General features: G+C 57.1%; 1 protein-coding gene across 4 annotated transcripts; it reads left to right on the top strand.

The window, feature by feature from the left end:
* The first annotated feature begins 214 nt into the window (after positions 1–214).
* LOC143651551 (uncharacterized) lies at positions 215–10,251 on the top strand. Of its 4 annotated transcripts, none has more exons than XR_013160035.1 (4): positions 215–326; positions 1,870–1,948; positions 3,156–3,346; positions 9,848–10,251. XR_013160035.1 is itself a non-coding variant. In XM_077122348.1 (3 exons), the coding sequence occupies exons 1-3, from the start codon at positions 847–849 to the stop codon at positions 10,151–10,153; spliced, it is 558 nt and encodes a 185-aa protein (XP_076978463.1). In that variant the 5' UTR covers positions 482–846; the 3' UTR covers positions 10,154–10,251. The 4 variants fall into 4 exon arrangements, 1 of the variants encoding a protein (XP_076978463.1); XR_013160036.1 differs by lacking the exon at positions 215–326 and adding an exon at positions 482–1,019 and having other exon boundaries at positions 1,786–1,948; XR_013160034.1 differs by lacking the exon at positions 215–326 and adding an exon at positions 489–1,019.
* Positions 10,252–13,254: the final 3,003 nt, after the last annotated feature.

Genomic DNA, 13,254 nt, shown 5'->3' with positions numbered 1-13,254 from the left:
ACTGGGCGGCCTGGGGAGAGCCGCTTCGGCTTGGCGGCCCCAGCAGAACCCCGAGTGCCCCGGCGCGGGGCAGCGGGCGCGGGGCGGCGCCGGCCCCGGCGGCTCTCCCACTAGGGGTAGCTGTTGCCTGAACGCCGGAGCGCTCCCCTCTCGCCGCTCGCCTCGCCTCGCGCAGCCCCGGCCGCCGGGCGCCCCCGTCCCGTGCGTCCCCGGACGTTGCTGTCTGCCCGGGGAACTTCGAGACTGGAGCGCCCGAACTGAGAGCCACCTTCGCCGACCCGGAGCGCGGCTGTCCGACTCACCGCGGAGGCGCCGGGACGCGCCAAGTGCGTACTTTCAACTGTGAATGTGGGTTGAGGCTTCCAGGGGAGCGGGGTGGGGGGGGAGCTCCTCCGAACTCCGTGGGGCCCTTGCTGGCCCTGCCGCCGCGTCCGAGACCTTCTGGTCCCTCGTTGCGCGGGGTACGGGGCGGGCGACTTGGGTTCGGCGGCGGCGGGGGCGGGGATGTGCCCTGACCTGGGGTGTCCCGAAGCGCGAGCAAGCCCCGCTGCGCCTCAGCTCGCCGTACCCCACAGGGAGAGGCTGGGTCCCGTCGGGAGGGTTCTCCCTTCTCACCCCTCTCCGGGAGGCCGAGCCACCCTCGGAGTCACGGGGACTTGTCTCGGGCGGCGGGGACTGAGCCCGAGTCCTGAGCTACTGCCAGGGTCCCGTGCGCAACACGCCCTGGGAGCCGCCGCTTAACTTCTTTCCGGGACCGAGCAACGCTCGCGCGCGGGGCAGAGGTGGGCGCTGGCCGGGCCGGATTGGGGCGAGGGTGCAATTGCTCTCGGCGGCGAGGGAAGGTGCATGAAGTCTGCCGGGGGAAAGCAGCCCCCACCCCGGACCCAGTCGGCCGGACCCAGCGGGCGCGGGGTAGACGCCCCGCCTTGCGCGTTGGTCACTGCTCGGGTTTGGTCTTCGTGGCGCTGGCTGGATCCTCTGCCCCGGGAAGTCCCCTTCTGGATCTGCGTCTCCAGCAGGTAAAACCCTTGAGTGTGTGTGTACGCGCGGGGAGGCCGGGGGCGCGCGACTGTGGCCCTTCTTCTCTCAACTGCTGCCTGGGGCAGGGGCCCTGGGGTTTGCAAGCCTGGGGCTTCCCCCAGAGCTAAGCCAGCCTTACAGCCCTCCTGTTCTCAGCACTTGCAAACAACCCCTTCTCTCCCAGGGTAGGGGCCTTTTGGGTGGGCTAGGAAATTTTCCACGATCCCAGCTGGTCTGGGGGGTGGTTCTGCTTGTCCCCCTCTGCAAGGAACCTTGAGTTAGCAGGTCATATCCCTTCCTTCCTTGCTTTTGGTGGGGAGGGAAGTTTCTTACTTAGCAAGCCTCTGAGGGGAGTTTTGGGGGTCCTGGGGCTGCTCCCTCCTGAGTAGGGGTCAGAGATGTTGGTGGGAGAGTCCCAATTTTTGTTGAACAAATTCTCCAGCCCTGATTCATTGATTTCTGGAAGTACCCATTTAGGGCCCTTGTCCCTGCCTCACCCAAGCAGGAGTTGGAATGGAGCCATGGAGCAGTGCCCCCCTTCTCCCCATCTGTCCCACATTTAGTTTCAGAAAATGGAAAAGCCCTCTTTGGGCTGGGAGAAACTATTGTGCTGCCTAGGGTCTGGAGGTGTGTGTGTGTGTGTGTGTGTGTGTGTGTGTGTGTGTGTGTGTAGTGTGTGTGTATTTGGGTGTGTGTGTGGAAGGAGTGGTTGGGGGCAGAAGTAAGGCTGGCCCCACCCAGCAGTACCCTGACCCCTACTTCTAGCCCCAGGGACGCCCGGGAAGCAGCCTTTGTTGTTTGCCTTTTTGGTTGCTCTGGAGCATCTGTTCCTGTTCCTTGGACTCACAGGCTACACCTGATACCTCGGGATTCCAGAACATTAGACCCAGAGCTCAGGCCCATCTGGCTCCAACAGCAACTTGTGCAGGTGAGGTCAGACGAAAGATCCAGGTTGTATTGCCCCCCACCTGCTGGGCGCAGAGCTGGGCTTGGTGACCCTATGTCAGTGCTCTGCCTCCCTGCACTTCCTTCCCTCTCCTCTTTTTCTCCTAAGCTCTCTCTCACTTTCCCCTTGTCCTGCAGGCAGTACCAGAGCTCACCACAGAGCTGGGGCCTCCCTACCCATTGTCCGCCCCGTCCTGTCCCAGGGATCGGGAGTGAGAGTTCTGGCTCAAGGCCCAGCACTAGCCCCAGCCCTGGGCCCCAGAGGAGTGCCAGGCCTTGCATGGAGCTCTGGGCTCCAGTGGGCTGGCAGACTCTGCTTTGGAGGGATCTGCGTGGGACTTGGGGCTGCTCTCCACCCTGGCCTGGCCGGGCCTCCCACTCCAGCTTCTTGCCTGCCCTCTTGGAGCTCCAGTAGAGGGCGGGCAGGGGAAAGAAAAGGAGGGAAAAATGGAACTGGGTCCATTTGGCATCCAGGAGCAACTTGGAGAGCGGCCAGGGAAAGGGACAGACGAGGGCTGGGCTCCAGAGGGCCTACCTGCTCCTAGACCTGCTGTCACAGGGGCCCATCCTCAGGACGTCATCCTCCCACTAGAGGGAGGGGCTGGTGGGCCTTTGCCTTAGGCTCTGACACTCCGGCCCCTCCTCCCCCAACTCATTGCCCCTGTGTGGGGTTTGCTGGATGGAGGTGAGGAGGGCACAGCCTCGGTCTCCCTGCCAGCGAGAAATTTGAGAAATGCCCAGAGAGATGGCCACTGGAGCTTCTCACTGCGGTGGGGTGGGCCCTGGTGTTCTTTGTGCCACCATGGCGTCTCAGAGAGGGGAGAGCCTCTCAGGTGTGCATGGGCTCTGACCTTGCTCAGCCTTGTCATAACCTGGCCCTGCCCGGGCTTCAAGCCTCCTGGACCGTGGACCCCAGGGCTCCCCCACTATCACTGGCCTCTTGGTGCTCTGGGAGCTCCCAGGTGCTCCCCTACCTCTGAGCCTCCACGCGTGCTGTTCTTTCTGTCCATCTCCCTCTCCTTGGCAGCTCCCATTCCTCTTTCTCCCCTGCCGTCATCTCCACCCAGAGCTGGCCCCTGGGTCTGCCCTGCCCCACCCTACAGCAGGAGCTGAAACCCGCACCCCCACCCGCTCAGCCTATGCATACATTCAGCTCAGAGAAGTGTTTTCTTCTCTACCTCCCCCTCCAGACCCGCCTTCCCTGCCGGCCCAGCTGGGATCCTCTGCAGCAACTAACTGGAATCAGGCACCCAGGAGGCGCCCATAAACCCTTGTGAAAAGAATAAACGAGTGCAGTGTGGACTTACTGAAAACTCCTTGTTCCGGGAGAATTTCGAGACATTTCATGCTGCCCCTTTGCCCTCCTGCAGCAGCGAGCCAGGTGGGGGTGGGTGAGGTGGGTGCTGGAAGCAGGGGCCAAGGCGGGTGTGAGTGGACAGCAGCCACATACAGACTAGAGTCCCTCTTTGGGTGCGGCGTCTGCTGAATGCACCATCACCTGGCAACCGGGCCAATCTGTTTCCCTTCCTTGGATAATCGGGTCCTCCCACGGATAACCGGGGCCTCCCATGAGTGTTTATGCTTTTCGTTTGCTTAAGGAATAATTTCTTCTTTCCACGCTTCCTCCCACCCTTCCTAACTCGAGCTTGCCAGGGCCGAGCTGGTGGACAGGGCTGGAGGTAGCCAAGGGCTTGGGGATCTGAGAGGTGTCCCAAAGACAATAGGTCTCCCTCTCTCTTCCCACGACGAGTCCCAGCTGGGCACCCTCCCGGGAGCGTGAGACACGTTGGGTAGACGTGGGGCAGTTGGGTAGTATGGGAGCCTGGCCAGGAAAGCTTGTCGGGGCCCCCAGGGCTGGACAGACCAGGGGTGTTTTGGCAGCATTCCGGGGTTGGAGGAGGTCTGGGGCTCCTGGCCAAGGAAAGGAGAAAGCCTGGGAGGTGATAGCCAGGCCACTTCTGTGATCCTGGGCCTCTAGCCTCATTTGCACTGTGAGGAGGTTAGGGGAGTATTTTCTGATGCCTCCCCCTTGCTGTTATTCTACAATTTCAGAAGGTTCTAGAAGGTTCTGCTCTGCTTCTGCCTGCTGCTCTGGGGCTGGTGAGATCCCCACTGGAGGGCAAAAAGTACCCCTGTGCTGGTCCTGCCTGGCCCCATTCCTGCCACAGCCTGGGCCTCTGCTTTCTGGCCTCACCCACCCCTTAGGCCCGGCTTGGCTCTGACTTGTTCTTGGCACGAGTGCAGATACAACTGAGCATCCGCCGTGCTCCCTGGTGCTCAGCCAGTCCCCTCTAGGGGATGGGCCACATCTGGCGAGAGGGGTTCTGGGAGAGGCTGCCCCGGGTCTCAGGTCCTGCCTGGAGCTGGTCTGGGCTCTGGGCTGCCCAGCTTCTTGTATGAGGGCCAGACCCTGCTCCAAGCCCTGAGGCTTGGTGTGTGTGTGAGTGTGTGTGTGTGTTTGGGGGAGGTACACGTCACTGTCTCCTCTCCACACCTGACTGTCTCTGGAAAAAGGGAGGGTGCAGTCAGTGAGGGCTTTCCAGAATGACCTGCGCCACTCAGGGAACTCCACATCTTACAGGAATGTGGATAATCCGAGGGTCAGTCTCCTTAACTGAGAGGCAGACCTAAGGAAAGAATGTGCTACCTTAACCATGTCATGCAGGACAATGTAAGGTGTGCGTGTGTGTATAGGTGTGTGCATATGTGCCTATGCGCATTTGTGTGTCTGTGTGCATGTGTGTTTACACCCAGCCTTGTTCCAAAGGAGATTTCAGACTGTTTCCAGGAAGCCATGGAATACCACAGGGCACCACAGAAGAAAAAGTAAAAGCAAGGGAGCGAGGCAGGTAGGTCAGGGACCAATGCAACCACACTGTCCTCCACACGGGTTGGGGTGCAATTGCAGATTTTGCCCTGAATATCCCGGTGGTGAAATCTGATCGGTTGTGATTCCCCAGGGCCAAAGGATAAGAACGGGCCATGCAGCTGCAACAAAGTCTCAGCTGTGCTGGTCCCAGCCCCTCCGTGTGATGGGTGCAGCCTGGACAGGAGGGCCTCAGGCTCTGCTGGAAACTTGGGGATGGCCACAGGTAGACTCCCCAGGGCTGGGTGCTAGTGAGGGGAGATGAGGCTTGTGGTTGGTCCTGCGAGGAGAGAGTCTGGGCAGGGAGATGGCTTCTCGTTTTGTGTTGCTGGGGACATGGAGACAGCAGGCAAAGAGGACCCTGGGGGAGGGCAGTGTGCTCACTGATGTCTCCCCACAGCCCTGTTCTGAGCCATCTGTCCTTTGGGGAGCCCTCCCTTTCCTCCTTGCCCTGGTCCATGCCAGGCTTTCGAGGTGGGGGGCTTCTGTAGTCACTCTGCCTCAGTGGGGACTGCACTCTGGGTGCATGGGGCAACTGCTCTTTTCACAGGGCCTTCTGGAGCAGGCAGGGGCCTGTGTCCATGGGACTCAGAGTCACACAACATGAGCCTGTTGGATTCATACTCATTTTACCATGTCCTGTGCAACCTCGGCGGGTTGCATGTACTCTCTGTGCCTCCACTCTACCCATGAAATGGAAAAACATCTGTCCGCACCTCCCTGGGAGCCTGTTGTGAAGAAAAGTGACTATGGGCAGAGCTCTGTAAGCCACAATAAGGGCTGGGGCCAGGCCCCCTACACACTCCTGGTACTAAGAGCCAGGGTTTTATCCCTGCCCTTGGGGCCAGCCTGGGAACCCTTGCTCTTAGGAGTTTCTGGAACTTCAGAGGCCCACCATCTGGGTCTCTTCCTTTCTCCCCAAAGGCCCTGCCAGGCCAATAAGTCAAAGGGCTTCCCCATCAGAGAGGCCCATCTAGGGGAAACTTCCCCACCCCCCCACGATTGTGTTTGGTTTGGATGCTTTAGGTTTGTACTTGGCAGAAACTCAATCTGAACTAAACTAAGCTACAAAAGAATGTCTTGGCTCCAGGGGCAGTTGTGAAAAGTTCAGGGGGGAGCCATGACTTCAGGCACAGCTGTATCCAGGTGCTCAGTAGATGCTGCCAGGCCCCACCTCCCCTGGCTTTCAGTGCTCACCTACCTTCCACTGCATCGGCTTCGCTCCCAGGTGGGCCTTTCACCATACCTGGGCGAGATGGTCTCAGGAGCTGTTCGGGGGGTCCTCACAGCACCTGTCCTGGTGGTCCAGAGAGGAGAAAGCATTATTTCCCATTTTATGGTTGAAGTCTGGTGCAGTCATGGAGGACTCAGCTCCTTTTGGTCCAACTGGGTCTGTACCGATTCCTGCAAGATGTGGAGCTCCCTGAGTGGCGCAGGTCCTTCTGGAAAGCCCTCCAAACTAGGTGTGGTGATGACAATAATAGCAGTTGCCCTTCCTTTTACAAAAAATTAATTGACATTTTAAACTGTGATGAGATGAAAATCATAAAATGTAAAAATAACATGAAATTCATTTTAAGGGGACAATTCTTTGACATTAAGTACATTGATGAGTCTGTGAAACTGTGATTGTGTAACTGTTACCATTGTCTATTTCCAGACTATTTTCATCGTCCCAAACCAAAACTCACACTGATTTAGCAAGAACTCCCCATGCCCCTCCCCCATCCCTGTAACCACTATTCCTGTTTTCTGTCTCAATGGATTTGCTTATTCTAAGTATTTCATATGAGAGAAATCATACAAGATTTGCCCTTTTCTGTCGGGCTTATTTCACTCAACAATATGTCCCCAAGGTTCATTCATGTGCAGCTTGTGCCTGCATTTCACTTCTCTTTATGGCTGAATAATGCTCCATTGCATGGATAGAGTACATTTGGTTTATCCATTCATCTGTGGACAGACTCTTGGATTGCTTCCACCTTTGGCTACCGTGAATAGTGCTGCGATGAACACTGATGAATTTTGATGCATAAATATCTGCCCGAGTCCTTGTCTTCAGTTCTTTTGGGTGTCTACCTAGGAATGGAATTGCTGGGTCATATGGTAATTCTCTGTTTAACTTTCTGAGGCACAGACAACTGTTTTGCAGAGCAGCTGCACTGTTTTCCTTTCTGACCAACATATGAAGGCTCCTGGTTCCCTATATCCCCATCAACACTTTTTATTTTCAGTTTTATAAAAATTGTTAATGATAGCCAGCCTAGGGGATGTGCGGTGGTATCTCCTTGTAGTTTTAATTTGCATTTCTTTGCTGGCTAATGATGTGGAGCACTTTTTCATATACTTATAGGGCATTTGAATATCTTCTTTGGAGAAATGTCTATTCAAATCCATGGCCCATTTTTAAATTGGGCTGTTTTCGTTTTTGTTGTTGAGTTGTGGGGATTTTTTTTTGATATACTCTGGATATTAGACGCTTATCAGATATATGGTTTCCAAATATTTTCTCCCATTCTGTCAGTTGTCTTTTCACTTTCTTGATAATGTACTTGGATGCAAGAAAGTCCATTTTATCTATTTTTTCTTTTGTTGCTTATGCTTCTGGTGTGAAATCTAAAAATCCATTGCCTATTACAAGGTCCTGAGGATTTTTGCCTATGCTTTCTTGTAAGAGTTTTTGGTGTCAGTTTGCATTTTTGCATGGCAGGGGACTACATGTGCTTTATTGGTGTGTATTTCCATTTGTCCTGGCAGAAGACCCTTACTCAAGCCTCTGCCATGGGCCCTGTGATCTGCATTTGAATCCTCAGGACCTGTGGAGGGAGGGGCTTTTATTATCCTCATGTTACAGGTGAGGAAACTGAGGTCCAGAGAGGTGAAAACTCAATGCCCACTAGTCAATGGAGGCATTCAATCCGGTCATTTTGAGAGCAGAAGGGGCTGGCTTGGGGAGGGGATGGAGGTGGGGCGTGGGAGCACAGGAAGGAGCGGAGGATCACTGGGGAGGCTCCTGGGTTCTTTGGGGACACGCTGTTGGGCTGCAGGAGAAGGCATCCAGGCTTGGAGAGGCAGAGGCGTTAGCCTGAGTCCTGGGAGTAATACTGGGTGTCTATGGCTTGGAACTTCCTGCTGTCAGCGGGGAAAGATGGCTTCTAAGGAGTCCAGGGGGGATGGCAGAGAGGGACAGCCCTAGCCTCTGGGGGATAGACCTGCACCACTTCCCTGGCACAGGCCCAGGGCCGCTCCGCCGCCTGGGTCGTGGGTCCAGAACCTTCGCAATTGACCAGATGCAGAGCCCTGAAGTTGTTTGGTGCTTATTTTGGCATGAACGCTTCTCCAAGAATCTTCCAGGGCCCTCTGGCTGGCCAAGGGTACAAACGCCAATAAGCCTGTGCCATCCTGGAAAGGACCCCAACTTCCCACCTGATATGTGGAATCACACATACTATGGGGTTCAGTGGACCCGGTCTGGGTCCCCTGTCAACACTGGTGGGGCATATTTACATGCCGGGGTATTGCCTGGCTGCTGGCCCATCTGGCATGGCCTTGGCTGGGGTAATCTGGGGTTGAGTCTCAGCATTCACCTTCCAGTGGAGCAGCTCGGGCACCACCTCACAGCCATGACAGAGGCACGAGAGAGGAGTTCCAGTGGATAAGCTCTTTTCAAGCCATGCCTGGTACCACGTCTGCTAGATCCCATTGGCAGCAGCCCGGCATGGGGTTGGGTGTTGGGAGGCAGGAAGGATGCTGACACATGGTCCCATCCTTACCAGCTATCCTCTCAGTGCCCGGGCCACAGTCACATGGGCAGTTGGAGCCTGACCTGGACTAGACCTCAGGCCAGTCTCAAGGGGAAGACGCATTTCTGTGGGTCCCTAGGTTCCATGCCCCATCCCCTGCCATAGCTGTACCTGAAGCCAGTGGGATAGCAGCTTGGGGGTGGGGGAGGGGGGGCTTTGTCTTTCTTGGAGGGTCCATGTGTTCCAGGGCCCAAATGTCACTTGGCTACAGGTGCACTTGGCACACGTTTGCGGGAGCATGCAGCTACCTGCTGAGTGAGGCAGGCATGTCCTTCACTCAGTGATGGGGGCGAGAGGCCAGACTTGCAGAGGGACCTGCAGGCCAGAGGGTCTTGGAGCTGGACAGGGAGCCATAGTGTGGGAGAGATGGATCACATGTGAGGATGGGCCCACTGTTGACATCTGCCACTCCCTTTCCTGGGACCTTCTGCAGGGACTCCGTTTGGGGGGTGGGGAGGGGCAGAGTGCAGGGGTGCAAGGTCCCTGATGACCTCCTGTCCCACACCCTTGACAGGCCTGCTGGGTGATCCCTTGGGCAGGGAGGGGTGCAGGGGCACGGGCAGGGGACTGAACCAGGGCCCTGTAGCCTTGCTCCCCTTCCCTACCTGGGGCTGGTTTTGGGGGTGTGGGGTGACTTATGGCCTGGGGGAAGGTCCTTGCTGGGGTCTGTGGAAATCCCAGGCCAACTCAGGTGGGCGCCTGGAGGGACCCCCAGAGAAGATAAAGCTCTCTGCCCAGAAGTGACTACTTGCTCATGCGTCTGGTCGGCTGGCATGCCCATCTCCTGTCTAGCCTGGGCTTCCTACCATGTCTTATGGCTGAGGGGGAAGATGACCATGCTGTGGCACTCCCCAGGCTGCAGGGAGTTGGCTTCCCCTGGGTGGTTCTGTGATCTGGAGTGTACTCACTCTGTTGGGTTCCCCAAGTCCCTTCTTCAGGCAGGTAAGAGACCTGGGTACTTGTCCTGAAAGGATGGAGAAGGCACGCGGCTGCCCCGTGAGGGCCTGTGAGGCCAGCTCCAACGTGCTAGTACTGGGGGCGGTGGGGGTGGGTCCTGAGCCTGGCGGGACCCGGGTGTGCTGAGCTGACCCAGGGCTGGGGCCAGGGGCAGAGTCTGTGCCGGACATACTTTCCCAGGCTCAGACCCAGGCCCCTGGGACAACCTGCCGGGCACCTTGAGGCCAGACCTTTCCTGACTTTTCTGCCTTGTCAGGTCTTGCAGTGGTTCCCTGACGTCCCCAAGATAAAGTCCAAGCGTCTCAGCGCAGCCAGGAGCTTTCCCACGAAGCCCTGTGGGAGACAGGATGCTTGGAAGGTTCTTAAGGAGATCAACGATATGGCCAATTCGGGGGCGACTTTGCAGGCCCTGACCACGGACGTCACCCGGGGAGGGTGCCCGCCCCAGCGAGAGGGTCGCAGGAGGAGGAAGAGGACCAAGCAGCGCCACGCCCGGAGCTGGGACCCTTGGGGACGTGTCAGCCGAGCTCCCACTCCCTGGAGTCACCTGTACCCTGCCTGAAGGTTTTAAAAAGGAGGCTGGACAAGCTCTGAAATCTGTTAACTACTTCTTGACGTGTACTTTGAAAATCATTGCTTTTTCTCTGTATATATGTTATATTTAACAATAAAAAACATTAAAAACAAAAGTGAGGCTGGAAACTCCTCTTTCAGGTACTGTGGGGGCCTGGCGCTGGGGTGGGGGGTGGGGGGTGGGGGGTGGGGGGTGGGGGTGGGCTGCCAGTGGGTTGGTTGCTCAGGCCTCAAGCCCACGGAACTCGCCAGTTCACCATTCCGGGAGTTCTGGGATCCCCAAACCCCAGGCCTGCCGTGGGTCCCCTCTCGGGTGTGGGCTGCACCCATCAGGGTGGCCCCAAGGAAGGGACTGGTCCAGAGAGGGCAGATCCAGGGTTCTAGGACACTGGCTGCAGAGCAAATCTTGGCGGGGGCAGGGGGAAGAGATACAGGGTGGGCGGGTGCAGTGAGTGAGCTGAAAGAGGCCTGGGAGAGAGGACCTGTGGGGAAGCCAGGCCCCCACCCACCCTCCTTCCACTCCTCCTCTTCCCTTTTCCTGCTGCAGACTTCCCCTTTTCCTTCCTCCCAGCCCCTGTTCTCTCTCTCTCTTCCTCCTCCTCTCTCCCCTTGCCTTTCCCTCCTCTCCTTCCCATCTCCACCTCACTTCCTCTTAACCCTCCCTTTGTGGCTCCCTCCTTCCCTCTCCCCCTCTCATCTCCTCTCTGCTCCTTGCCTCTCATATCTGCCTTCCCCAGCTCGCTGACCTCTCCTCTCCCTCCCCCAGCTCCTGCTCTCTTCTCCCAACCCCCTCCTCCCCTTATACTCCTCCTTAGCCCCTCCTGCCCCTTCCTTCTCCCCCTCCCTACCTCCGCCTTCCTCTTACCTCCCTCTCCCCATCCCCCATCTCTTCTTCCCTCCTCCCTTCCTTTACCCCCTCCCTGCTCCATCCCTTGCCCTACCTTCTCCCTTCTTCACTCAGCACCAAGTCCCCTGTGCCCACAATCGGGCACTCCCTGGCCCTGCCCCATGGGGGTAGAAGATGCTCCCAGATGCCCGTGCCCCTTAAAGCAGAGACTTCTGCAGTCGAGACCATCAACCCACAGACCCAGCTGTCACAGGGGGGGCAGTCCAGGGCGACAATGTGTAACGCCCCCTGCGCCTCTGCTGATGGCGCAGTGACCCCTGCTCCTTAGAGCCACCACTGCCACCTCCAACAGCCAGGCAGGAGGCGGTGGTGCTGGGGGCGAGTAGGGGGGTCTTCTGAGGTCAGGGCTGGTGGTCGAGGGCTCCGCAGCCCTGGGAGGGATTCTCAGGGCACCTCTGTCCTCAAGAAGGACTCTTTGGAGAGGAAAAAAGAACACATTTCAACACCTCCAGATTCTGAAAATGGATTTCTCCCAGGGAAACAGAGACAGAGCATGTTCTCTTCTCTGAGAGGGAGCCAGGAAAACAGCCGGGGAGCAGGGGAGGGGAGGAGGGGGAGGGGAGGGAGGACTCAGCACTTATCCCTGGGAACTGGATTCAAATCCTGCCGACTGGCTGTGTGACCCAGGCAAGAGCCTCTGGGAGGCTCAACTTGGTTCTCTGTTCAAAAAGGTGACTCTGTCCTTGTCTGGTAAAGGGTGTGTGGGAAGCTGTGCCACGAAATAGGTCGTCGGTTCTCCATCTTCAGCCCTTCTTCAGGATGTAAAGCCTTCCCAGGACCAGGGTCACCATGCGTGAGTGTTTCTGAAAGGCATCCTGAGCCCCAGGAGGGGTCACATAGTGAATATTCTGGGCCCGAGCCCATGCTGTGTGGCCTCGGTGAAGTGACCAACCCTCTCTGAGCTCCAGTTTCCTCTTCTGTGAGTTGGGGACAGGGACGGCCACCTTGCGAGGTCCCTGGGAGGGTGAACTGGGATGTGGGGCAGGGCCAGGCACAGTCCCTGCTCCTGGGGGATGCAGGCGTCCTGGTGGCTGGGATTCTGATGGTGTGAGTGGGGACATCTGATGTGGCAGCATCCCACGTCTCTTGCTCCAGGACAAGCCCTTCCTGTCACCTTACCAACTGTTCTAAATGACCCCTGCTTTTGCTGGCCTGATTTCAGTGCTGCTTCTTCCAGGCAGCCCTCCCTGACTACCCAGTTTGCATTGAAGGGCTCCCTGGCTTCGTCTGGGTCCATACCTGGTCATCTCTCTCTGGAGACTTTGTGGCTACATCCTCTTGGCACACACCTCTGATCTCACCTTTCTTTCCCTTCTTCCAGACTCATTTTTTGGGGGTGATGGTGGTGGTGCATGGTCTGGGAACTGAACCCAGCTCTCCCGCATGGAAAGTGGTCATTCTACCACTGAATCACCCACACATCCTCCCCCCCCAACCCAGACTCATCTTTTAAAAGCCCCTCTCTTCTCAGGATGCTGCCCGGCCATGGAACTATCCATTGAATAACATTTCAACTGTCTGGCCTGGACTTCAAGACCTCCAGGTTGGGCCTCCACTTTCCTGGTCAACTCCATCCTCTGCCCAGCTTTCACCGAGCATGCCATCAAACCAGCACTGATTCAGCCACTCCACTGAATGCCAGACCCTTCTATGTGCACCTGACCCCTCAGGCAGACCTCTGATGCGGGCACGAAGAGGGCCATCAGCCTGTTTACGGAGGGAGCCGCCAGGGCTCAGGGAAACTGAGTGCATGGCTGTGCTGACTTAGTGGTAGGACTTGAACTCAGGTCTTCCGGCTCCAAATTCACGCCTTTGAACTAAACCATGACTTCTCCAGATGAGCTGCCTCAGCTAGACCCACCATCTTTTTCTGGAACCCCTTTCCATCTCATCTTCACAAACCCTGGCTGCCTCTGAAAGCTTGGCACAAATGCTGCACCCCCCAGGAAGCTTCCACAGTTTCCTTCTTAGGTTCTCCCCTCCCTCCTACACTCTGCAGTTGTCTTTCACCCACAAACTCAGCTCATGATGGTCTTGGAGAGGGATGGAGAGTGTGTCTTAGTGGCAGGGGTCATTAGCTGTCCTCCCACTATCCAGTTTCCTCTTCTTCCTATAGTAAAAGAATCCCTTGTTTAGAGCTGGACACATGGCTTCCCATCTGTAGAATGTTTCTCAGTTTCACT

Source organism: Tamandua tetradactyla, chromosome 12, assembly GCF_023851605.1.
Source record: "Tamandua tetradactyla isolate mTamTet1 chromosome 12, mTamTet1.pri, whole genome shotgun sequence".
Taxonomy (NCBI): domain Eukaryota; kingdom Metazoa; phylum Chordata; class Mammalia; order Pilosa; family Myrmecophagidae; genus Tamandua; species Tamandua tetradactyla.
This window is presented reverse-complemented; position numbering and strand designations above follow the sequence as displayed.